At 39.5% G+C, this 25132-nt stretch overlaps 1 protein-coding gene across 10 annotated transcripts in view; it reads left to right on the top strand.

The window, feature by feature from the left end:
* Positions 1–25132, top strand: part of LDB2 (LIM domain binding 2) — a 420599-nt gene that overhangs the window by 361866 nt on the left and 33601 nt on the right. For all 10 annotated transcript variants that reach the window (XM_074992531.1, XM_074992530.1, XM_074992529.1 and 7 more), the window contains 2 exons: positions 4963–5085; positions 7623–7706. In XM_074992531.1, the coding sequence (XP_074848632.1) occupies positions 4963–5085; positions 7623–7706 (207 nt within the window). The remainder of the gene's footprint in view (positions 1–4962; positions 5086–7622; positions 7707–25132) is intronic.

The raw sequence follows: 25132 nt of genomic DNA, 5'->3' as shown, positions 1-25132 counted from the left end.
AAAAAAAAACAAAGCCACAGTCTTAACTGAACTTTTCCCAACAAATTCAAGCTTAAGGCACATATATCATAAATTTGCCCCTCAAAGAGAAGAGAGCACACCACGTGAACCAGCTACTCCAGGGCAACCCCTCCTTGTCTCGCCTAGCCAATGAAGAGCTTTCATATTGCAGCCATGGCTTGATGTGTGGCTACGTGCAGTGGAAGAGAAGCTATAGTGTAGCTACTTGTCCCTTCTGCATGGCACTCTAGCAGCACTTGTGTCATTTCCATGATTTTTCCCCCCTTTTGGGAGAGAGGGCAGAGCATAGGTCAATCGGTTTAATGCAATATTACCCAGAGAAGGAGTTTTTGGACCCCTTTCTTTTGGAAACTCTAGCATTTAATAAATACTTTTACTGATTGAACATGTGTTTTGCATTGTCAGCACACTGCGCTACAGTGTGATTCTAACAGAGGGGGAAAATATTACAGCCTAATAAAAAAAGAAATGAAAGGGTGGAACACTACTAAGGACCACTATCTGCACTGGGTTTAACATGTGTACAGATCCCTTCCACTGAAAGAGAAGCACTTTGTACATCTGACAGAAAGTTTGATCTCAATCTTGCAGAGATTTGCACATCTTAATTTTAGTTTAAGAGAAAAGTCTTGGGCATACAGTTAAATATGTAAGACCGCACAGGATTGGGTTTTAGTGATGCCAAACACAATCCAATAGTGAAGGTTCTGGGGAGGGTTCTTGTGTACATCTGTCTACTGCAATAGAAAGTTCAGTCAGGAATAAAGCTTGGCTTAAATGGTTCTATACGTATTTACCATTAAAACATTATTTGTCTTAATAAAATGCCTTTTGTAAGTAGAATAATTTAGAAAAGAGTAACCCTGCTTGTTTTATTCGAAAATGAGTTAGAATCATATTCTGCCCTTTAATGTACAAGCACAAGGCCCAGTGAAATCAATAGGGGCTGAGCACAAATAAAACTGTGCTAGCAGTAGGGGCTCTGCAGTGGCAGAATTTGTGCCCATGTGACAGGGATACAGTGGACAAAATTCAAACCTTACGTATCATATTTAACGTTGTTAAATCTCATTCACCCACTTGAACCCCTGTCAGAATTTGGTGAAGTATGTTTTTTTCTTCCTTTAGTGACTGCAGTCTAAAAATATTTAATGTGCAGACACACCAAGCATGCTGCAGTTATTTAACACCTATTTTGCTCTGATACACAGTCTGTAAGCTAAAAATTCTCTGTGTAGTTTTTAAACAATAGTCTGGAAAAATAATCCACATGCTATAATTTTGTACATTTTCCCAGTTAGGTTAATTTATTATGTAGTACTGAGTAAGTGTGAGATTAGACATTTTTAATTTTTTTTTCTTTTTTTAGGCAAGGTACTTAAGTATATAACTGACTTTAACTGCAAGTAGTCAAATCTGACTTGAATGGGATTACATAGGCTATGGTCACACTACAGCGCTTTGTTGACAGAAGTCAGTGTCGGAAGAGATTTCCTGACAAAGCTTCTGTTGACAAAATGCGGCCATACATGAAAACCAATTGGGAGAGCACTCTGCTCAGTCGACAGAGCAGACAGACTGCCCAGCTGCTCTCTCAACAAAACAGGAACCTGGAGGCACAGCGGACAGGGCTGCCCATTGTTGTGGATGCCCTGTCTGTTGAGAGAAGGCCTCCCCAGAGCATCCACCCAGCTTTTTTGCTGGAAGAATCTGTCGACAGTAGCGTTACGCCTCATGGCCGAGAGAGAGAATGCTGCTGGCAAAAGTGCGGAGTTTGGCTGACAAACTGTCGACAAAATGTATTTTGTGTGTCCACATTCCACCAAACTGTCTGCAAAACTCACTAGTGTAACCATAGTCTTACTGTTTAAAGTTATGTAAGTGCTTCAGTATCTGACTGAACCAAGAGGTAAATAAATGATACATTTTTAATAAAATCCAAAGGGAGTAAATTAACAGAAGTATTTAAGATTCAGGACCTGATTTAAAACTATTAAAAGAACGGAAATTCATGTTCAGGATTAGAGGTGCCAGTTGACAATTTTGCCACTGACTTCTATGGTAGTACGATCTGCTTCTAAATAGCCAGACTATGATGTGGATTCCCCTCAGTGGTTGGATTTTTTTTCCTTCACATGGTGGAAACCATTAAGTAGTGCTCTGTTAGCATTAATCCAGACTCTAACTTATACAACAGTATTTCCCGATAGCTTCACATACATGAACTTTACAAAGATCAGAGCTACTAAAATGGTAATAGCTTACATGTACATATTATCATAAAACTACTTTTTTCTCTGTGGTTGACAGTGACTCATTCAGCCATACTTCACAAGTATAACACTAAACCTCACTTTCAACTCTTACTGAGTAAATAATCTTACTAATTTTATGTATTAATCTAAGCTTCAAGCTGTTTTTCCAGTAAAGAAATAGGTTGGAGAAATGGTCTAGTAAGAAGAACTAAAAAGGGGGAAAAAATCTTTTTTTTTTAAAGAAAAACTACATTCTATCCAAAAAGAGCAATATTGAGGTCATTTTTAATGGGTATAACCCAGTGAATAGCTGACAGTCGATGCAAGGAAGGGGTTAAAAAGCTATTGGTTAGTTTGAGAAATGTTCTTTTTTAGTTTTTCTTTTTCCTGGCCTACTCTAGAGCTACCACGTGATACACTGAATGCCTGCCAGCCTCTTTCTTGTTGATCCTCCGGAGACCATCTGTGCTGGGGGCATTGATTAGAGTGTGTCTGCTGGGATTACATCTTTTCTGTTGCCATGCCAACTAATCAGCTGATTTTGGTTACCACAGAAACAAAATGTCAGAGCTCACAGTAAGGTAACATGAATTCAGCACAACAGAAAATGTTTTCTTAATTGGAGACCCTTTTGATTTGGATTCTATGTGAAAGGCACCTTTTCTTCAGAAAAGAGGCCAACTTTAAAATTAACTGCACTAATTGTATTGATTAGAAGCAATGTGTAAAATTCTTCTGTATATGGGAAAATTTAATTCCTTTATACAATGTGTAAAATTTTACCACTGCTCCGAGGTATGTGTTCCCACATTTTTGTGACCATTTGTTAACACATAGGCATAAAATAAAGTGTATAGTATATAGACTAGCACTGCTATCTCTCTGTTTCTATTAAGAGCAGTGTTCCGTAGCATTTCATAAAAGACATATTTTTGATCTTATTAGATATTTTCATAAAAAATTATAAATCTGAAGTAGTTTAATATTAAATGGGCAGGCCTCAGCACAATAATATTGATAGGCTCAGCTACCTCATATTGATGTATTAGAGTCGAGTGTGTGAAATTTTTAATCTGATTATTAAAATAATGAGGGCATCGGAGAGTCAAGTGAGGGGATGAACCTTGCATAGAGGCCATCAGCTATATATTATATAAAAAACCCAGAATTCATGTCTGAGGTAGAACGAATAAGAAAACCCAAGATCTACCAATAAATCTCTCTTTCTTAGGCCTACAATGTTTTGCTTGTACTGTATGCCTGGTAGCCTAGCCTAAGTGCTTTTAAATAATATGCTAAAGCAGGTCAAACTGAAGAGACACCACTATGACATCCAATAAACAGTTAATCAGGAAAAATACACACTGCAAAACCGCAAACTAAATAACTCTGGATTTGGTGGTCATACCAAAGTGCAAACAGAGTAACTAGTAAATGAGCATTAAAACTTTTTTATTTAATTCAGCTATTTGATTAAAGTTGCAATAAGCATCTTTTTGAAAATGGCAGATTAGGCTATCCAACTGTGTGCAGTACCGTAAGAACATTTCACTAATTACTGGCTCTCTCCTTTCATTATTTCTTTCGCTGCAGGTTCTCTCAGTCATGCTAACTCCTAACAGGAGCATTGAGACTAACTTCATAACCAGGTTCTTTAAAAGAATTTCCAGTGAAGCTAATATGTGCAGTGCTTCAGGGATCCACTAGCCAGGGCACCCCACCAGGGGTGCATTTGGCACCCTCAAGAAGACTGAATGCATGACAGTTGCATGATCCTCAGAAACTTCATTGCTTACAGAAAAAGCTGTGGGCAGCTCCATGAAAGTCAGCCCTTTCTTTTCCTTGCAGTACCCACTGCATTAATCCATCCTTCTGCCTGTCCTTCCCCCTCTTCACTTTTCTAATACAGCATCCTTCAAGTATGTTATGAATTATTTGGCTGTGGAGGCACATGTACAGGGCTGCAAGAGCAGGCACTGGCATCCCAGTCACTTATCTGCCCACACAACACTCAGCTTCAGCGTCACATGGGAGTCAGCCCCATGGAGCTACCAGGGATCCTCTGTGTAGCTTTCTGGTTAGTGGCTTATCTGGGGGATAGGCTGCTGATAAAAAAGAAAAGAAATGGGAGAAGAAACCAGATTAAAATAAAAAGTGGGTGTATATGTCAGGAGGAAGCATTTGGAAAAAGACAATAAGAAAAGAACAGAAAAATGATAATTGACAGCAAACATGCTGGGACATTATGCACTCCCAGTGGATGCAAGTGGCAAATTTATACATTAATCCATTAGTGGGGTGGATCAAACTTTAAAAGGTTGGGAACAACTGGTTCAGCAGCTTGAGATCAAGTATGCACAACAGTCACCTCTGTTGAAAGGTTTAGTTTCATTAATTAGCAATAGTGATTCAAAAGAGAAAAACAGAAATGGTGTCATAAATAAGATTCAGAGCACACAATGCTATGCAATCTAGAGTGTAACAAGATATCGTCTCCACTATGAGCCCTACCAGCTTGTTTTCCCTAATGCTGTTTTTAAAGGAGGGGAAACAATCAACCCAATGAAAAAGAACACTGAAATACATATGGTATTTTGCTGTTCAGTTTAAATGAATGAGAATACAGTACCTAATTCTGCACAGATTTCCTGGAAGATTTTTATTTCATGTGTTTTATTAATCTTAGGTGTGCACAGAAGGGCGTCTTATCTTGGAGTTTACCTTTGATGATCTTATGAGAATAAAAACATGGCACTTTACCATTAGACAGTACAGAGAATTAGTGCCACGCAGCATTCTAGCCATGCATGTAAGTAATTCTTTTTTCATTTGACATAATGCAAAGAGATGAGATTATGTTAATAATGGACTCCAGCAAATTTCACAGCTCAGGCAATTAACTGTAAATATTTTGTTCTGACTGCAACCATGCTGATATAGAAGCCCTTCGTTCTTCACTCGCCTCTGTTTTCAGTGTTTCGTAGTAAGCTGTCTTATAATGATATTGTCAGCATTATTTTTCACTTCACCCATACATTTTTGTCTTGAAACCCATTTTTGTCACTGGGGTTGCATGGCAAATATTTAAGGCCAAGTCTGCTTTCATTTATATTGCTGCAACTCCACTGAAGTCAGTGAGCTTTCCTCACTTTAGTCCTTACATGTGAAAACTGATTTTCAGACTCACAGGAGATCCATACAAACATTCTGGTGGAGGTGGGCCTAAACCAAATCTTTGAAATGTGATTCCAGAGCTTATTACCACATTGAAATCCCTTTATCTGTAATGATATGAACCTGAACCTCAAAGTACCTTTACACTGTGGAGAATTGGATGGGCAATTCAAGGTCTGAATTTTTCAGCTACCTTCCATTTCTATAATCCGTAGTAGATCTTTAAAACAGCAACAGTGCTACAACAGATCTACTATGATAAATAACTAACAGAGGGTAAGCAGCCATGTTCCCTCTAATTTTTTTTCCATCTGTGGGCAGAATAAATTTTGTTATCTGCACTCAGGCATGTGCAGACGTGCAGCACCTATAGAAACACATACTGCCTGCTGCGGGTGGCTCTGGGCGCTCTGATAAGCAACTAGGCAGCATCTGAATTTCTCCTGTGTGGCTGCCCAAGCACTCAGCTTGCAGGGAACATTGGTAAGCAGAGAAAAATGGAAATTCAGAGTATCATTATTCTTTTCGATATAGACTCTTCTGTGCACTCAGCACTGTGCAAACACTGAGGGACATGTCTATCAGTCCAACTACATACAGTGAGTTGCAGGATCAGAGCTACAGATGTTATAAGGACATAGGCCCAGATTTTCACAGGTATTAAGATGCCTAAATATACATGCTCACCTAGGCTACGTCTACACTGTGCCCCTAACTTGAAATAAGATACACAATTCGCACTAGGCAACTTTGTATCCAATTTCATGTCCAATTTCAAAATAGGCTATTTTAATACAGCGCTATTTCAAGGCATCCTTCACCCCTTCTGCAACGAGGGGTAGAGGTATGCCAAAATAGCATGCCCTGTATTTCAGAAAATATTTTGAAATACCAGGCACAGCTTCTAGACACAGAGTAACAATTTCAGGGTACCCCAGTAGCCCTAGTGAGATCTCAGAAACGTCAGACTAGTTGAAAATCCCACTGATCGCCTATCTGCACCTTTAGACTCCTCAATATCTAGGAAAATCTACCTCGCAGTCCCTACCAGAAGATCTTTTAGTCTGTGGCTGGTCCTGCAAGCCCTCTGACTAGGGTGACCACTTTGCCATATGGCAAATACAGGGCACCAGCCTCTGGTGGTAGGGTGGGGCTCCTTCTCTAGAATGAGGCACCAGGAATGGGGTTTCTGCAGCTTCCAATGGAGAGGCACCAGGGATGAAGGAGAGTGGAGGATGGGAACTCCAGAACCCCCTGGTGGCAGGAGTGAGTGTTCCAAAGCCTGCTGGTAGGGGAGGACCAGAGAATGAGGCTGGAGAAGAAGGCAGCTGACCTCCCCTAAGCGTAGGGCACCAGGAAATGATGCAGCCACCCCACTGTGGAGTTTGCTGGCAGTGGGGGCTGCCACTGCGTGGTGCCAGGAAATATGGCAGCTCCCCCACAGAGGAGTTCCCTTGCAGCAGGAGCTGCTGCCACAAGATACAGAGCACTGGTGAGCAGCACAGCCACTCAGTGGAGGAGCTCCCAGTCAGGAGAGGCTGCCACACCAAGGCACAGGGTGCCAGGGAACAGGAGTCCCACGAAATGTGGGACAATTTGCCTATTTTCTTTAAAAAGTTGAGAAACCTGTGAGATAGCTTTAATAAGGGACTGTCCTGGGAAAAATGGGACGGATGTTTACCCTACCTCTGACACAGAACCTTCATGAACATACATGACAGCGTGCACAACTGGGTTAGTCACTTAATACAAGAGTTATATATTTAGCAGAGTGTAATATGAAAAGATTACATACTTGGAGGTGGTTGATATCTTATACTGTATCTTTTGTAGTGTCTTATACACCGGAGTCCCAATCTCAGTTAGCATTTCCATGTACTAATATATTATAAATAATAATAATTTTATGCAAGTGCTTTTAGCTATTCAGATGAGCTGGAGCAGGATTTAAAAGGATCATCTGAAATGGAATTTGTCTGACAGCAAATTAGTATTGCTTAATATTACAAACCCAGGAAAAGACATTGGGAGTGGTTTTATTCATTTAACTTTTAACACTAGCCTTGAAATGTAATTTTCCCACAATAGTGATTCATCCATCCCCTCCTTCCACCCTCCCTGCAAAGAAAACCGAAAGCAAACTAAAGATGTTCTTGTTTCCTTCCTACTTAGGCACAAGACCCTCAGGTGCTGGAGCAGCTGTCCAAAAACATCACCCGAATGGGTCTGACTAACTTCACCCTCAACTACCTCAGGGTAAGCACTATTGCACGTCGGTTATTGTGAGTAATTTTTAACAGATTACCAACAGCGTTAAGCCAACATAACAAAAACAGGGCACGATGAGTCAGGTAAAGTATGCACCCTGCTCTCTGTGAGAGTGGGGGAGTAATACGGTCATTGGAATCAGGGTACCAAAGCAGCACATAACAATTGGTTGAGGCTCAAACCTGCCCCATTGAAATTAATAGAAAATGTGTTATTGACTTGAATGGAAGCTAGATCTGCCCCTGTTGTGTTCCTGGCTTTTCTTGAAAGTTTGTGTAATTTAACAGGATTTATTGTTTGTAAATTTGAAGGTTTTCATCCTGTTTTGTTAATATTTCTTGTTTTCTGATGTTTCTAAATCACTTTCTGAGAAAACTGCAGCTAGTTCTTAGCACCGTCCCATCTTCTCAGCATCCTTTCCACCTCTCTAATGAGAAGCAGGACTAGGAAGAAGCACAGGCCCAGGTCTGAAAGCAGTTGCCCCCTCCCTGCTCCCACCCTGCTTTGCCTCTGGGAGTCTGAGTTCTTTCCTCTGCTTTGCACTGCATTGACCATATTTTTTTTCTGATTAAATAATGCATTTGTTCCCATTGCTTTCTGACCCTTGAAGTGCATTTAAAGTTGTAAGTTTATTTTTATTTTCTGAAAGAATTCCCTGTGTGGGCTTACAGTGTACATGCTGAAATCTGAGTCTAAAAAGTTAATATTTTTATGTCTAATATGCAAATTGTTTCTAGCTTTGGAAATACTATTAAGCAAATAAAATGAGGCAATGTACCTAGCAATGCATCAAGCCAAGGTGGACACCAGTTAACTACTAGTTTTTCCTTGTAATTAAGTGAATAGTTATTCAAAATGTTTGGGGTATTTTTAGGAAAACCAGAGTATTCTGGAAGATGAAAATGTTAGTAGCCCAGTGCAGAGCTGCACAGAATAGGAGTTAAATCAGCTGCAATTCATGACAGCTGTGATCCTGAAAAATGTTCCACACTGACAGAGACCTGCATCAAGCAGAGCCCCATTGAAATCAGTGGGACCCAGTGAGCACGGGGACAACTTGCAGGAATAGGGTCTAAGGCAAGTTCTTACCAAGATTTCTCTATGGCTGTGCCCAGGTTCCCTCGATAGACTAGCTGGTCATTGCTAGTGTCAAGATAAGCTCTGGGAAGATGCACAGTGAAGGGGAAGGGGGTTGAATGATGAAGTCTTACCTTTTTTTCTTCTTCCATAGTAGTCTACTTTTGTTAGTTTAACAGACACCATAGGCTTCTGGGTGCAAAGCTTTCACTGATTCTTGGCTGTGGTGATTCCAAAAGGAAATCTTTTTTGAGGCACTCTTTGCATCCTTCTATTTTGTAATGGTGAATTGATCATTCTGTTCTTTTCAGTTGTACATCTCATCATTGGTGCTCCTGTGAGGTGATACACTTGCCATTTGATTTACTTCTTTTCCCATCATTTTCTTCTGTTAATTTTGAAATGACAATTCCTTCTTAACCCAGAACTGTAAAAGCATTAAGGGGGCGGGCGAAAATCTTTTAATTGCAACTATGTTTGAGTTTTTAAAAGTCAGCATTTTACCCGATTTTTATTTAAACCTTTCTGATGCTTAATAATTAGCATTTTTACGTGTTTTAAATAAGGTTTTAAACATAAGCCTGTAAATGATTTCCATTTCCATGATTTCTTTTGCTGCCTGCTGCAAACGCTTGTGATAATCATAAGAAAAAACTTCACTGATGGGGAGAATTAATCATTTTTATTCTCCAGAGCACAGAAAGCAGTGAGCTGTGCTGCAGTCTTTTTAAAAGCAGAATTTAAACCTAGTTTTCAGATACTGCCAATATACAGGTGTAGCATGTATATTCTGCTCTGTAAACACAATAGTATGGCATAGCCTTATTATTCTATAGAATTACAATTTTTCACATTCAAACCTACTTCTATACAGGTTTTTTCTTCATTCACTTTGAGCTGGTAGAAGTAAAATTGTTGTGCTTAGAGGAAACATACATTTTTTTTCAAGGGTGGAGAGGGAATCTTAAAAATATTTTCGTGGAAACATGGAACAAAATTTACTGCCCTGCCAGTTGTGCCATGTTGGATTTCTCAAATGCACTTTCACCCCACTCCTTCCTCATTTTGTAATGAACACAGATTTTCTTTTGCTTTGGTTATTGCCTTGTTTTGTACCAGCATAACTGATTATCTCATCACTGTGTTCTGTGTGTTGTGCTGTAGCTCTTGCATAGGATTTGTTAGTTACTGGGTATTCTTGGAGAAATAATGAATGACACCTTGTAGGCTTAAATTTAATATCAACCCCAGTTTTTATTTGTTTCTTTGCTAGTGATGCATATTGTAAAAAAAAATCAGATATTAAGGCTAAGAACTGTATTCTGTCCTCAGATAACACTGTAAGGGTATGTCTACTTAACAGACTTAGTTTAAAATAAGATTTTCTGAAAGAGTTATTCCAGAATAGATTATTTCGAAATAATGCTGCTACACGCAAAAATGCATTTCAAAATAGCACTTAGCTATTTCAAAATACACCTTCTACACACAGCCTTTTTCAAAGCAAAGCCATAGGATGCATTATGGCTTATTTCAAAATAGGCTCTATTCCCTGTCTTAACAGAACCTATTTCAAAATATCTATTTTGAAATAGGCACTATTCCTTGTAGAATGAGGTTTACCACTTTCGAAATAAGCCCACCGCTATTTTGAAATTATTTTGAAATAGCAGTTGCAACGTGTATACGTTAGGATGTTTATTTTGCAATAACTTTACTGTGTAGACATACCCTAAGTAACAAATAGTAGCCCTAAATAGAGAGAGAGAATGAACAATCTGTAGAACAGTTCCTATCAGGTTGTAAGAATTTTAGGTAGGCAAATTGTCACCTGTGTGCTGCTTTGTTAGCTACTTAGCTATTCCTCTTAGTTCTGAATTTACATACCTCTAATTTACAATGGCCTTGAACCAAGGCTGAGCAATAGAGATATGTTTGGTGTACCATTCCCTCATATTTTAGAGCACAAATTCCTCTCTGTCCCTGTGCTATACAATTTCGTATTTCAAAAAACAAAGCTACATTTCGCACATACTTGACGTTTAAAAGTGTCACTCCAGCGCTGTAAAGCAGTTACGGCTAAATGGAGCCTTCAAGCACCACACTGCATTGTCTCAGAGGAGCCCAGAGTTCCTCCTCTGCTTTTCCCTTGCTCTGGGACAAGAAGGGAATGGAGTAGATTGCTACAGCCTTTTACCAGGTGTACATATTCCATCTTCCCCTCTGTCCAGCTTAGCTCTACTCACTTGTGTGTTAGGGTGTGTGCAACCAAAGCTCTGCCCATTCCCTAGGATCTGCCCCGCCTCTACATAGTAAGGACCAGCTTAGTAGAATCAGCCCTCCCTACCCCAGTGTCTGGGGCAAAGGTCCAGGCAGGCCACAGTCTTCCCTCCCACTTATATATCTGCCTGTGTGTTAAGGCCAGCTATTATCACACTCTTTATTACAAATTATCCAGTTCTCTATTTTGCACACCAGCAACAAAATATCACCCCTGCAAATGCCAGTGTTGCGGGGCAGTAACTTCACTTCTTGCTTAATAGATTTTTCACTACATTTTCCGACTTCTGTTCTTAGAAGGCTAACTATTTATTATGTTAGTCGTTATATAATGGGATAACATTTCAAAAGGAGACACTTACATTGCATCCACTCAGGTTATGTAGGTTCCGGTTATGCATGCACATTTTTCATTTGTACATGCAAAATATACACTTATTCATGCAATTTTTCCTTGTAATGTGCAAATAAGGAGTTTGCATGTATAAATACAAGTATTAGTGCAAAATATTTGGGTATCATTCAGGTGTTGTCCTCAGGAAATTTGGCTCTAGTTCTGCAATTATCTGTGGTACAGTCTAGTTGGTATTTCACTGTGCTGTTGTACCCCAAAAAAACCACATTAAAAATGTAAAGGCTGCAGAGCCAAGTACTCAAAAGTTAGGAGGTGCCAGAAGTAAGGTTGCCCTCTTAACTTTTCCCCCTTGTGCATTGTAATATTATCTTTAATTACATGACCAGATGCTTTTTTCCCCCACTGAACTTCTTCCTTATTTAGTGCATGCAGTAGTTGATGCTATTCAATGTTTCTTTTTATCCTCAGAATTCAGTTTGTGGCCCCTTGCATTATTTACTGTACACCATCCAAACACCACACTAAATACAGAGTTATTAATTTCCTCATGGACTGTTTTATGTTTCTTTTATTGTAATATCTTAGACTTTTATAAATGTTAATGAATGTATATTCACAAAAAACCCTATGAGATGAAGTCAAAGATTAGAACCAAACCCACTTTCAGAGATGTAGGGCCTGATTTTTCAAATTACTTACACTGCTGGGGCACTTTATATCATTTATGAAGATGCAGATCTCACAGAGCTGGGAGCCTGGGGAGTCCAGTCCCCTGTCCAAGCACCACCCAGTTTTTTGACCTATTTGCCCTACATCCCTAAATGGCCTCCCCAAGGATTGGGCATACAATCCTAGCTTTAGCAGGCCAATGCTGAAACCACAGAGCTATCCCTCCTCCCCAGTGTACTTGTTGACTTTGGATGTAATTGAGAGTGCTGAGCACTTTTGTAGCTCAGTTGTGGAAGAGCTTCAAGTAAGGTGCCCAGAAAATGAAAAGTTTAGTTATCACTCTGTGGCAGAAGCAGAGAGAGAATTTTTCTAAGCTAGCATTCAGTTGCAATAAGGCTATCTTTTGTTTTCCTGGAATTCCTTCCCTCATTCACTACCTGCGTTCCAACTTTTAGAAGAAATGAGGAAAGGCCCCAGAAACAAGTCCATTCTATTCCCTGAAAGAGGGATCCTGTAGAAACAATAGTTTGTGATCATGTATTTAAACAGTGTCATAATACATGCGCATTATAAAGGAGGCACACTTTGATTGTGCACACAAACTTATTTCTGGCATTTCCTAACTTCTGAGAGCTTGCCATTGCAACTGTAGTATTTTTGGATGTGATTTGTAACAAAAAGTAGAAATTGAAAAAACAAAAGTTTCATAATGTGGAACTATACCAGCTTCCAGCACAGGCCATCAGTAAGTTTGGAATCTGTAAGTCCAGAGCAAAGTACTCTGCTACTGATTATCCATATAAACTACAGGTAAAAATAAGGTAGCTGTAGAAGACCTGCTACTAGAACCAAGCGAGCCATGTACTTCACCAGCAACTTGCTAAACAGCAAAGGAATGTTGAGATTCAGGAGTCCCAGTTTCAGCTCCATGTTCCGTGAGACGTTCTCCTGGCTCTTGGTTCCAGTACAGCTAGTGTAAGGAGCAATTTCAGGGAAAAAGCAGGCTTAGCCTCTCCAGCTCCAGGATGGAACATGTTCAGCTGATCTGTGGAGGTGGGAATATGCAGAGTTACTGAAGGGCTGGAGCATGCTCAGTGCAGATGAAATCTCCAGATAATTTAGCTGCTGCACTAACAAATCTCTGCAATGCTGATAAAAACAGATTCATAATTTGCCGAATTTGGGTGATTTCTCACAGGGACAGCAAAAGGCACAGGCCTGCCACAAGGGTGACCCTTTTTCCAGATGTTTAGTCCCTGCTCCAATGTATGGAGGTGCCAAAACTTTTCAACTACACGGTTAAAAGTTTTGTTTTTTTACCTGTGCAAAACAAATGTGTTTCCCCAAATCCCATCAACCTGAGGGAAACACAACCTCCACAAGAGATTTCAGTCCAAATAAAGTAAATTTGACAAAGCTATAAGTAACTGAAAACAGGCTTTTATAACTGAAAGTGCCAGACAACGTTAGCCATAGGAATATATATATATCTATATATTTGTGCTGCCTATAATCAGATGACTCTGCCATGGAATTTCTAGTAAGACAAATACTACCTACTAGTAAAGTGTTGATTATTTTACTGGCAATCTCAGTAGCCTCCCTTCCGTGGATCTACTCTTTTGTAAGTTAATATATGCTGGTGCTTTCTGAATGGAAAATTTGATGAAGTATGCATCTTTGACAATCAAATACAAGCTAGTTTTCCTTAAAATTTAACATCCCTTGGTGTGCGGTTTAATGAAACACTCTGTGGCAACAATCCATCCATCATAAGTGGACTTAAAGGGGGAAATCATTTCTGGAAAAGGGGGTCAGTTCAAGTAAAAAATGAACACCCAGCACAGCAATATTGCAAAGAGTAGACCAAATCTAGTGTAACAGAGTCCAGAGATGATTACAAAGTCAGGAAATTATTATTAATAATAACTGCCCCTTAAGTAGCGCTTTTCAGCTATCGGTCTCAAAGCACTTTACAAAAAAATGTATATATCTTGTAGATGCGGAAGCTGGGGCAGATGAATGAAAAGTTGGCAGTAGCAAATGTCTTGAGAATTTTGAAAACCGAGAAGGTAATTATTAATGGGATTTTGAGATGTGTAGGGGGCCAGTGCAGATGCCAATAGTATAGATATGGCTGATCAGTTCTGCTTCTTGCCATCATATTTGTTTCTCTAGATCCGTGGTGTCCAGTACATTTGCTGCTCACCACACGTAGCCAATAGAACACTGTGTGGTGACAAATGCATGCATGCCTAACTCATAGAAATAATTATTTGAGTCTGTCATGTGTACTCAAGATGATTAGCACAGGCACTTGCACAGGCAAGGTGTCCTGCCTGCCAGCTAGCATGAACCCCTGCGGGCACTCAGCATGGGAGGCATCAAAGGGAACACTGCAGGGCATCATGGCAAGGATGGGAATTTGGTATCACACTCTCTAATGTGAGCGGGGGGTAGCGCCACTGTCTGGGCGCCACTCCCAGGGAGCAGCGGGAGCTGTGCCACTCCCAGCCACACCAGGGGTGTTTGTTACAGGCTCTGGAGATTCAAAGCCAACCTGTAGTTATCCTTCCTTTACTGTGAGATGTGTTGCTGTGCTTGTGTCTGTGATTATTATGTCATCTCACAGGTTCATTCAAGTTCTAAGGCTAGAAGGTATTTATTTTTCTAATATTATTTAATAAAGTTTTGTATGCTATAATGTGGCAACTAAGGAAAGACAACAATCACAAGTGTGGTGAGCTTTGAATTCCTATTGGACACCGCTGCCTTAGATAGCAGGAATTTAGGAAGACAATAAACAAGAGGGAAGGTAGCATTAAGGGAGGAAGTGATTAAAGCCATAAGAATTTCGAGTGAGGCAGAGACAAATTCTAGCAATATTCCAGAAGTAGTGAAAGCAAATTTTCACATACAGGACACTGTGATAGGCTCATGGGTCTTAGTTTAAGAGAGTACTAAAGGGAAGATATATTGTGCTTGAATTCAAACTGACTATTGTGCACTGTGGACACACGAAAACATGACCTTGGGAGCAAAATTAAGGTCTAGATTAAAGAGAATGAGAGGATAATAGAGAAAGTGAGACAAAAAGGTCTTCCGTCTCTGAAGCATTCAGGAGTGGGAAATCAGGATATAAAATGATGTGGGTAGTTTAAAAAAAGACAGAAAAATGGAAGACAGAGGGATTGGAAAGAGAGAGTTATCCACAGAGAAATAACATACAAGGTTTAGGCTAAGAATATTATCTTGGGAGACAAGAAAGAAGGAGAAAAAAAGAGGAGCAAGAATAGAGCCTTCAGGCAGTTTTTAGAGGACAAGATGAAAGACCGATACTAGAATGCAATGCAATCATAAATAGCACTAAGAGACAAAAATTTGGGAAGTAGGATTTATGAGAGGAGCTGACACTGCCAATCCCAATATTTTGTCCCAGGCAGTCAGAATGATTTGTTGTTTATCAAATACCGGCAGCGTGTTCTATGCAAATAGGAATGTGCAGAGAGGGATGTATACCTAGAGGAGGTCAAGAAATAGATACTGATACAAAACCAATGACTTAAAAATGCTGCACTGGGGTATGCATAGGGCATTCCATAGTCTGAAATATTAGCTGCAAAAGAGCTACATTGCAATTATGTGGTCTGCTGGCAAGCTGGGAGGAAAAATTCCACACCCCTCACAGCCCCCACACACCTGTGTTTATGTTCTTGCACAAAGTCTGATTACTCTAGCTTTCTGCAGATAGTAGGGAATTTTACTACCAGTAAAGGGCAGACGGTGCAAGCAGCAGGGATTAAGGTAAAAAAACTCAGGATTTTTTTTTTTTTTTTTTTTGTGAAGGACCAAAGCCTGAGCAGCCAAAAGGATCCTTAGCAGCAAATGTAGCTATTTTATTTTGGGGGGATATTTGGTGATATTTTATTTTGGGGGGATTTTAGCTTTCTCTTTATGGTGATTTGGTTAAACTCTGTGAATCCACTCAGGAACAGCTAAGGAGACAGAAAAGGCAATGGTATTGTAATGTGACTGCTAACTAAAGCAAGAAAACACATATAAGAAATGTAATTACAAAACTGGCCATTTGGTTTGGTACGAGTAGCTTTGTATCTCTCATTTTGAGTTTGCTTTGTTTTGTACACCCAAATGTTCCCAAAATGGGAATATATTCTTACCATTTTCTATTCAGAAAAATACCAGTGGGCCCTAAATAAAATGTAAGCCAAGATTTTCCAGTGTGACTAGCTATTTTGGGTCTCTCAACTTTGAGATACCCAACTGAGACAACTTGAAGACATCCGATCATTAGAAAGTGCTAAATACCTCATCTCATCCTGGGCAGTAAGTTTTCCATTCTGTGAATCTAAGAAAATTATAGCAATTGGGTCTGATTTTGATCTCTTGTACAGGGGACTGTGTCTAGATTACAGGGATTTGTTGACAGAAGTTTTTATCGGAAGGTATTTCCTGACAAAATTTCTGTCGACAGATGACAGCCAAACTGCCAAGCAAATTGCAAGCAAACAGGCTGGCCACTCTACTGGCAAAACAGCCAACTGGAAGCACATCAGACAGGGTTGCCCAGTGGAAGCCCTGTCTGTTGACATAGAGTCCCCCAGAACATCTACACTGGTTTTCTGTCAGATGATCTCTTTCGAGAGAACATAAGAACATAAGAACATAAGAACGGCCATACTGGGTCAGACCAAAGGTCCATCAAGCCCAGCATCCCGTCTGCCGACGGTGGCCAATGCCAGGTGCCCCAGAGAAGGAGAACAGAAGACAATGATCAAGTGATTTATCTCCTGCCATCCATCTCCTGCCCTTGTTCTGAAGGCTAGGGCACCATACTTTATCCCTGGCTAATAGCCATTTATGGACCTAACCTGCAAAAATTTATCAAGCTCTTTTTTAAACCCTAATAGAGTCCTGGCCTTCACAGCCTCCTCGGGCAAGGAGTTCCACAGGTTGACTGTGCGCTGTGTGAAGAAAAATTTCCTTTTATTAGTTTTGAACCTACTACCCATCAATTTCATTTGGTGTCCCCTAGTTCTTGTATTATGGGAAAAGGTAAATAATTTTTCTATATTCACTTTCTCCACACCATTCATGATTTTATATACCTCTATCATATCGCCCCTCAATCGCCTTTTTTCCAAACTGAAAAGTCCCAGTCTCTCTAGCCTCTCCCCATATGGGACCCTTTCCAAGCCCCTAATCATCTTAGTCGCCCTTTTCTGAACCTTTTCTAATGCCAATATATCTTTTTTGAGGTGAGGAGACCACATCTGCACGCAGTACTCGAGATGTGGGCGTACCATAGTTTTATATAGGGGAAGTATGAGAGGCATTATTCCTCATGGGGAGCGGGATACAACTGTTGACAAAAGTGGCGCACTCTGCTGTTTTGCCAACAAAACCCTCTGGTAGACATACCTCAGGTGTGCATTGTTTCAACTATTAACTTCAGGAGATTTACTGCTGATCTATATGGTTGGGAGAGCAGAAACTGGCCCATTGAGAATTTACCATGTTTTATGGTCTTTAGCTGAGTATGTCAAGCTAATGTCAAAATATGTATGTGAACATTGCTTTGTGACTCTCTTTCATTTGAGCTTGCATACAAATATGCATTACACACAAACATGTTTAAAAAGCATCATGGGTGACATAGATGTCAGGGATTTAACAGCCTATTTACAGTGTTCTCTTGAAACATATTAACATTTTAGGCATTCATAAAATGAATGTAGTGCTATGTGTCCATCCATTATATGAAAAATAATGTATGTCTGTGCAATGTTGTTGTAGCCCTCTTAGACCCTGGATATTAGCGAGCATACAGGGTGAATAATAACTTTCATTCGTCCAACTTCTGTTGGTGAGAGAGACAGGCTTTCAAGCTACACAGAGTTCTTCTTCAGGTCTGGAACCTCACTGAGTGTGTCACAGCAAAATAGGAGATTGAAGGGTTGGTATAACATAAGTAGTCAGCACATATTCTAAGGGGCCATTCAAGGTGAAGTGGCCCATTAAGACCCCTGTAGTCATAGGACAAAAAAGGGGACTTAGTAGGTTGCAGATTGTTGTGATAAGCTATACATGCATTCTCTGTTCAGTCCATGATTTTTAGTTGCTAGCAGTGTAATGAGTTTAAGCTCCCAGGCTTCCTTTGAGATTCAGGCCTGATGGGTCAGATAAGACTGATCACTTTTTGAAAGTGCTCACCTACAGGTGATAGGATATTTTTTGCTTTTGTCATTTTCCTTTGTAAGTTCCTTTGAGAGCATAGTGATTGTCTGGTTTCACCCAGTTTGTTGTTATTGGGGCATTTAGTGTACTTGTTGAAGTACAGCACATGGAGTGATAGGCATGTGTAGGACCCATGGATCTTGAAAAGTGTGCTGTGGAGAGAGTCGATGATTATACCATTGGAGAGGTCTGCAGGTTTTGCATCTGTTGTTCTTGTATAGTCTGGTGCCACTTTGAATTGGTGTGTTATGGTCTGTGAGGAGCTGGCTTCTGATGATGAGGTGGGAGATGTGTTTAATGGCAAGAAGAAAGGGTTCAGGAACAGTTTCTTTCAGGATGCAAACATAGTTCTTCTGCTACAGTGACCCCTAAGATTTCCCTGTCACAATTTAAGAAGGCAGCAAGCCTAATCCTGGTATCAAAAAGACTGAAAAACATTGCCTTAGAGTATCAAACAACAAGCAGTCCTGTAGCACTGTGGAGATTAACAAATTTATTAGGTCATGAGCTTTTGTGATAAAACCCCCCACTTCTTCTGATGAAGTGGGTTTTACCCACAAAAGCTCATGACCTAATAAATTAGTTGGTCTCTAAGGTGCTCCAGGACTGCTTATTGTTTGTGAAGTGACAGACTAATATGGATACCACTCTGAGACTATTTGCCTTATAATATCTCTGCACTACTTCTGCTGAGCTGTTTTACCTCTAGTGTTGAGAACCGCACAGCTAAAACTCTGCGCAACACTGAAATGGTCCCCAAAATGACATCCTTAATTCTTTTTGTGCAACTGCCTCAGTATTACAGAATAGTATGTTTAAGCAATGTTCTAATACAACTTCCTTTGAAATCCACAGGTGTAGTTCCTTTTTATCCAAATACAGTCACAGATTTTTTCATTTATTCAGAGAGCTTTTGTACCTATGGAATCCAGTTTCTTGAAATTAATTTCCTCATTCCCTTGGGCAGTTCCTAGCCATAAACATGCCGTGCTGTATGAAGAAAAAAATAAATGGTTAATTTATTGTGTATTTTTTTTTGTGCCAAGAGAAAATGAAGTTGACTTAATCACAGATTATAGTTCTTGGATGAGACCAAAGAAACAAAGATCAACTTGGGGGTCTGATCTGAAGAAAAAGGTTAGGAATATAAAACCATAAAAGAATGCAAAAAGAATAGCGTAAGAAAGGACTAGCAAAACAAAAAATAGTCTCATATTATTAATGATCCAGGCAAAACTTAGGGCTGATTTAATTAAGGGGCTGTGTACTGTTTCTGCTCAAGAGAAAACCATTTTATGTAGAATAAATAGTAAGCACATGCATGACTCCTGCAGCCAATATCCTAAGGTTGTGGTTTCACTTTATCTCATAAATAAAGCAAGATTTGTCCTGATCAGTAGTTGAATGGAAGACCTCCATGCAAAACACAAGTGGTCTAGAAAATGATAATAGTGATTGAGTAAAGATTGTTCTTCCCTCTGGGTCACTTGTTGTTCCACCATGCTGCTTGGGTGCAGAACTCTTGCTGATTTCAGTGGGATGAGGATTATTATTATTTCATTATGGGTGCATCTACACTTGCATTCCTCTTTTGAAAGAGGTATGCAAATGAGGGAAAGCAAAATGCAAATGAGGTGGATAATTGCATATTTGGCACCTCATTTGCATATTCTTATTTCGAAAGCACGTCTTTCGAAAGAAGAAAACCACTGTAGATGCTGCTCTTTCGAAAGTAAACCCCATCTTCGAAAGAATCCTTCTTCCCTTTATTGAATGGGAAGAAGGATTCTTTCGAAGATGGAGTTTACTTTCAAAAGAGCAGTGTCTACACTGGTTTTCTTCTTTCGAAAGAAGTGCTTTCGAAATAAGAATATGCAAATGAGGTGTCAAATATGCAAATATGTACATCATTTGCATTTTTGATTTCCCTCATTTGCATACCTCTTTCGAAAAAGGAATGCAAGTGTAGACGCACCCTTTTTGTATTATGGTGGCTTCCACAAAATGCTATGCATGAGCCAAATTTCCAAGCTTATTGGAAGACACAAACCATACTAAAGAAGTGAATCATTAAACATCCCCTGGACACTTCACTTTCTTGACTTTTGGCAGGAGGTGTCAAAGCACTGGTGCCATTTAAAAGTTCCTGTATTATTATTGTGTTTAGTATTATGCTTCTGTGTTTTACAACTCTGCCATGTGTAATATTATGATTGATATTCCTTTGCATCTCTGATAGATTCATAGCCTATGATGTGGAGGAGAAAAGTCCAGCCATAGAAAGGACAGAGTATTGTATATACTATTATTTATGTGCCCTTAAATAGTAACAGAGATATAGCCGTGTTAGTCAGTATTCTATCAAAACAAAAATGCAGTCATGTAGCACTTTAAAGACTAACAAAGTAATTTATTAGGTTATAAAATATCCTCTTAAAATATGGTAGTTTTTTTTTTTATTTCATAATAAATTCTGTGAGAAGAATGCAGTAAGAAGCAGAGCATGGAAGAAAACTCATTCATTCTGACAATGAAGATTGTGAGTAGAATGAAGGAGGGTACAGTACAAAAATCTGCATCCCCGTGATTCTCTTATTGATGAAAAGTAAAACATAGACACGAAATTAGAACACAGAAGAATGTAGCTGACAGTCTGAAAGGCAGCGGCAGCTGCAGAAATAATGTACACTTGTTAGACTGACACCAAATTGAAACAGTAACTGGAAATCCCTCATGCTGGTAAATTTCACTTTTTCCATACCAAGATTTCACTTGGAAGGGGAGTGTCAGATTTTGCTTTACAAAAGTTTAGCAGCAGAATAACAACTGTTCATGACACCTTATTTTTTGCGTCTTCTGGGTAGCTTGCAGTACCTTGAAGACCATCTGGACTCCTGGTGTGCCAGCTCTGTCAGTTCTTTCTGACTCTATTTCTGGGACGATGGGCTCAGTTAGTCATATTTTAACATTTTGGCTCATATTGCCGCTTAACTCCCTTAGAAAGCCATGCTATGGGCATACTAAAAAATATGTAGGACCAAATTCTGCTTGCAGTTACACTGATATAGAAAATGGAGTAACTCCTCAGAAACCAGTGGTCTTTCTTTATATTTACTGTGCTATAACTGGGAGCAGAGTTTCACCCTGGTATGACACATTGCTTTTAAAGTGTAATATATGCATACTAACAATGAATCATAAAAATAACAACTTGAGGAGCCTCGTAGAAGCAAAACAGATGTGAAGACTGTTATAGTTTAATTTACAGCAATATTAGATACAAAGGCCCTTACCTTCAGCTGTATAAATCAGCATAGTTCTGTTGAGGTGAGTGGTGCTGACCCCATTTGCAGCCGGGGAGAATTTGGCCCCAGAAGTACAAATCTGGCTTATAGAGGAAAATCTTTCCTGTGATTTGGACTGAGGTGGAGAAGACAGTTGAATGGGGATCCAGAGGAGCTTGGAAAGCTTTCATTATTTTTCACTGTTTACTGCAGCAGGAATTAAAAATATGTGAAGTAGGGAGACAAGGAACAGAAGCAAGAACGTAGCCACAAGAGTGAATTATGGCACCCACAGATGCATGTACAAATTGTTCTCCCTCCAGGTACTTTTAGTTCTGCTAGTTCCTTTCTGCCACCAGAATTGTGTTCATGATTGTTGCCTGAAAAAGCAAGCAAGCAAGAAAAAGGGTTAAAATATAGAAGACAAAATACATTGTGCTGCCTAGTTTTTGGCATATGTTGTTGTAACGGTGTTGGTCCCAGGATATTAGCGAGATAAGCTAGGTGAGGTAATATCTTTTATTGGACCAACTTCTGTTGGTGAGTGAGACGAGATAAAAGACATTACCTCACCCACCTTGTCTTTCTAGTTTTTGGCAATTATTTGAGACTGTTTTCCACAGTTTTTGATATCTGCTAAAATGAAGTTATATAAAGAAGAAATCAAGCTGATATTGTAGGACGTTGTTAGATACTGGCTAACAGTGTAATTGTGTGCCCAGTTTTGCAAGATGCCTAGCTCACTAAATTTCAGTGGAAGTTTATGGCTGCTCAGCGCCTCTTGGGAGAGTTTTCAGCATCCTGAAAAATTGTGCAAACACAGCTAGAAGAGTGACTACTTTTGTATCTGAGAATGTTTTCCTTTAATTATCCAAAGATTGCTTATTATATGGGCTTCTCCTGAACAATGAGTTGGGCCAGCAACTTATCTGCTGTAAATTGGTGTAAATCTCTTGATTTCAATGGAGCTGTAATTATTTACATCAAAATGTGGGAAATTATGAAGGCCATACCTGTACTTTTTACTGGAGTTGCTTTTCAACAAAGACCTGGAGAAATTTATCAACGAGCTTTTGTATTTTTTAAATTGCTGGGTGTTAATTTGCTCTAAGACTATAATGACATACTTTCCATCTAACAATTAGTGCATTTTATTTATTCTAGAACATTTTTGTTGGATTGTACAGCATTCATGCTGGAGGGGAGCATTTGATTCTGTGTCTAATGCTTGGGGCAGTGTTATTCTAAAGTGCCATCTATCTAAATCTATAATCTCAAAAGGGCGATGTATATAAAGGTGAAGAGTATTATTTGTCATTGCATTCTAGCTTAAAGATGGCTTGAGCCTTGGGAATTAGGCAATATGGGCAGTTTTTCTTCTCATTAGCTGCTTTATTTGTAACTGCAGGGGCTGTCAGAAGCATGCACTTAATAACACTCAGCTCTCTGCATATTAATAAATAAAGCTGCATGAATCTATGGGATGTCATAGGCACAGTGATCATGTAGAAAATGCCTTTGGTAACGAACAATTAAACCTTCCGTTTGGGAACACTCAAAAGAATTAAATCTGAGAATAGACGGGATTTATTTAGGGTGACTTATTTATGCTGATCACATAGGTATTCTTATGTGTATAGAAAACAGTGCATTTTCTTCAGTTTTGGACATCTAAAAGTTACACTAGCTAGCAGGTATTGGCAATGTGTTACTGAAGCAGTGGGAAAGTCCAATAAGTTCATCTGTGGTTGGCTATCAGTATTAAACACCTTGAATGCTTTGCGTATCATCAAGAAGGACAGATTACTTCAGCTACCCAAAGACATGCCAGAAAAGGCATTGCCTGCAGGCTGGTGTTGCTATTCTAAAATGGAAATAATAACGAAGAGAGAAAAGGTTTATACGAGTACATTTTATTAGCGCATAGGCCTGTGACATAATTGACAACACGGCTGAAAGTTCCATTTGTGCCAAGCATCTGTGGCTGGCTACTCTGGACCCTTGTGTATCCTCCATTGCTGTGAAACTATTACTGCACAGTTTTAGTGTATTTTTTGCTACAACAGCTCTCTGTATTGGGGAGGTGCTGTTATCACAGGGGGAGCTGTGGTTCAGAGAGACTAAATGAGTTGTCCAAAATCACCAAACAAGATTGTGGTAAAGCAGGACCTTAATCACAGGTCTCCAAGTTCTAGGCTTGTACTGCACCATCTTTCCTATTTGCTGCACATGATATTTATCATGCCATGGAAGAGCTACTTTTGGTCTCCTGCAATACAGGACCCTAGTTAGCAGCAGCTCTTCACTCCCCCTGCTAGCAATGGAAGCAACTCATTTTTACCTCCAACTCATAGTAATCTCCAGCAGCTAGAGCAGCAGCTTCTCTTTGCCCATTGGGAGGAAGCCAGCCACTTGAGCTGCAGGGAGGTGTGACAGAGCTGGCAAATGTATGAGTCCTACATGAGGTGGTCTGTGCTGCTGTGTGATATGGGGAGAATGCCCAGTCCCGACAGAGAATCCCTAGTTGTTATCGAGTAAAATATGAGTTTTCTTAATTTGCTTGAAATGTGGTTGTTGTCAAAAAAAATGAGATGTTCTTTTTCGGTGGATCTGCTCCCCTGTACAGTAAACTCTTTCGTATCCAGCAGCCCCAGGACTGGGAGGTTGCCGGATATTCAAATATTCTGGATAATAGAGAGGTATACCTAGCATTGCACATCCCTAAAGAAAAACAAGATTAGATATTAAGAAACAAACAAAACTGTATGCAGAGTACTTTATGCACCAACAGTAGTGTTGTACACTGTAAACTTACTCTGTATTTGCTGTGTTTATTTGTATTTACTTTCACTATACTGCACTTACGGAAAACATAACTAAAATACTTATGGTTAAAATGCTGGTTATTTGAGAGAGTTCCAGATGATAGGATAAAAGCTATGGAAGAGTTTACTATATGTAAGATATGGATTTACTGTATTTATTATTTCTTGTGAGTGCTACCCAGCCAATACAATGCAGAGAGATTGGACTTGATGATATTCTGACATGCTTTTCAGCAACAAGATCATTAGCTAAATTCTGATTGGAGAGTTATGATGGCGATATATGAGTAAAAAAAGAATGCAGCTTGACTCTCAGATTCCAGAAAGTGAGGGAGAAAATATTTTTATAATGTAAACTTCAAATCTTTTCTGGACCTCATCATAAGGTTATAAGCTTGGAGTGCCATGATGCTATTTTATGGAGTCACCCAGTGATTCTTAAAAAATGCAAGTAAAAGCAGGAAGTGGTGATTATGTCCCCAAAGGAATTGGTGCAATGTTGTTCTTTTCCTTTAATAGAGGACTACTTTTTTCTTGAAAGCTGTTTCTTGGGTGTTTGTCGTATGTAATCTGATGAGGACAGGGGATTCCAAAATCACAGTGTGGGTGCAATTTTAACTTTTGTTTCAATCTTTGAAACAACATGTAGCTGTTGTTGTTTTGATCATT

Source organism: Carettochelys insculpta, chromosome 4 (genome assembly GCF_033958435.1).
Source record: "Carettochelys insculpta isolate YL-2023 chromosome 4, ASM3395843v1, whole genome shotgun sequence".
NCBI lineage: Eukaryota > Metazoa > Chordata > Testudines > Carettochelyidae > Carettochelys > Carettochelys insculpta.
Note: the sequence above shows the minus strand (reverse complement) of the source record. Positions and strands in the feature narration are given on the sequence as shown.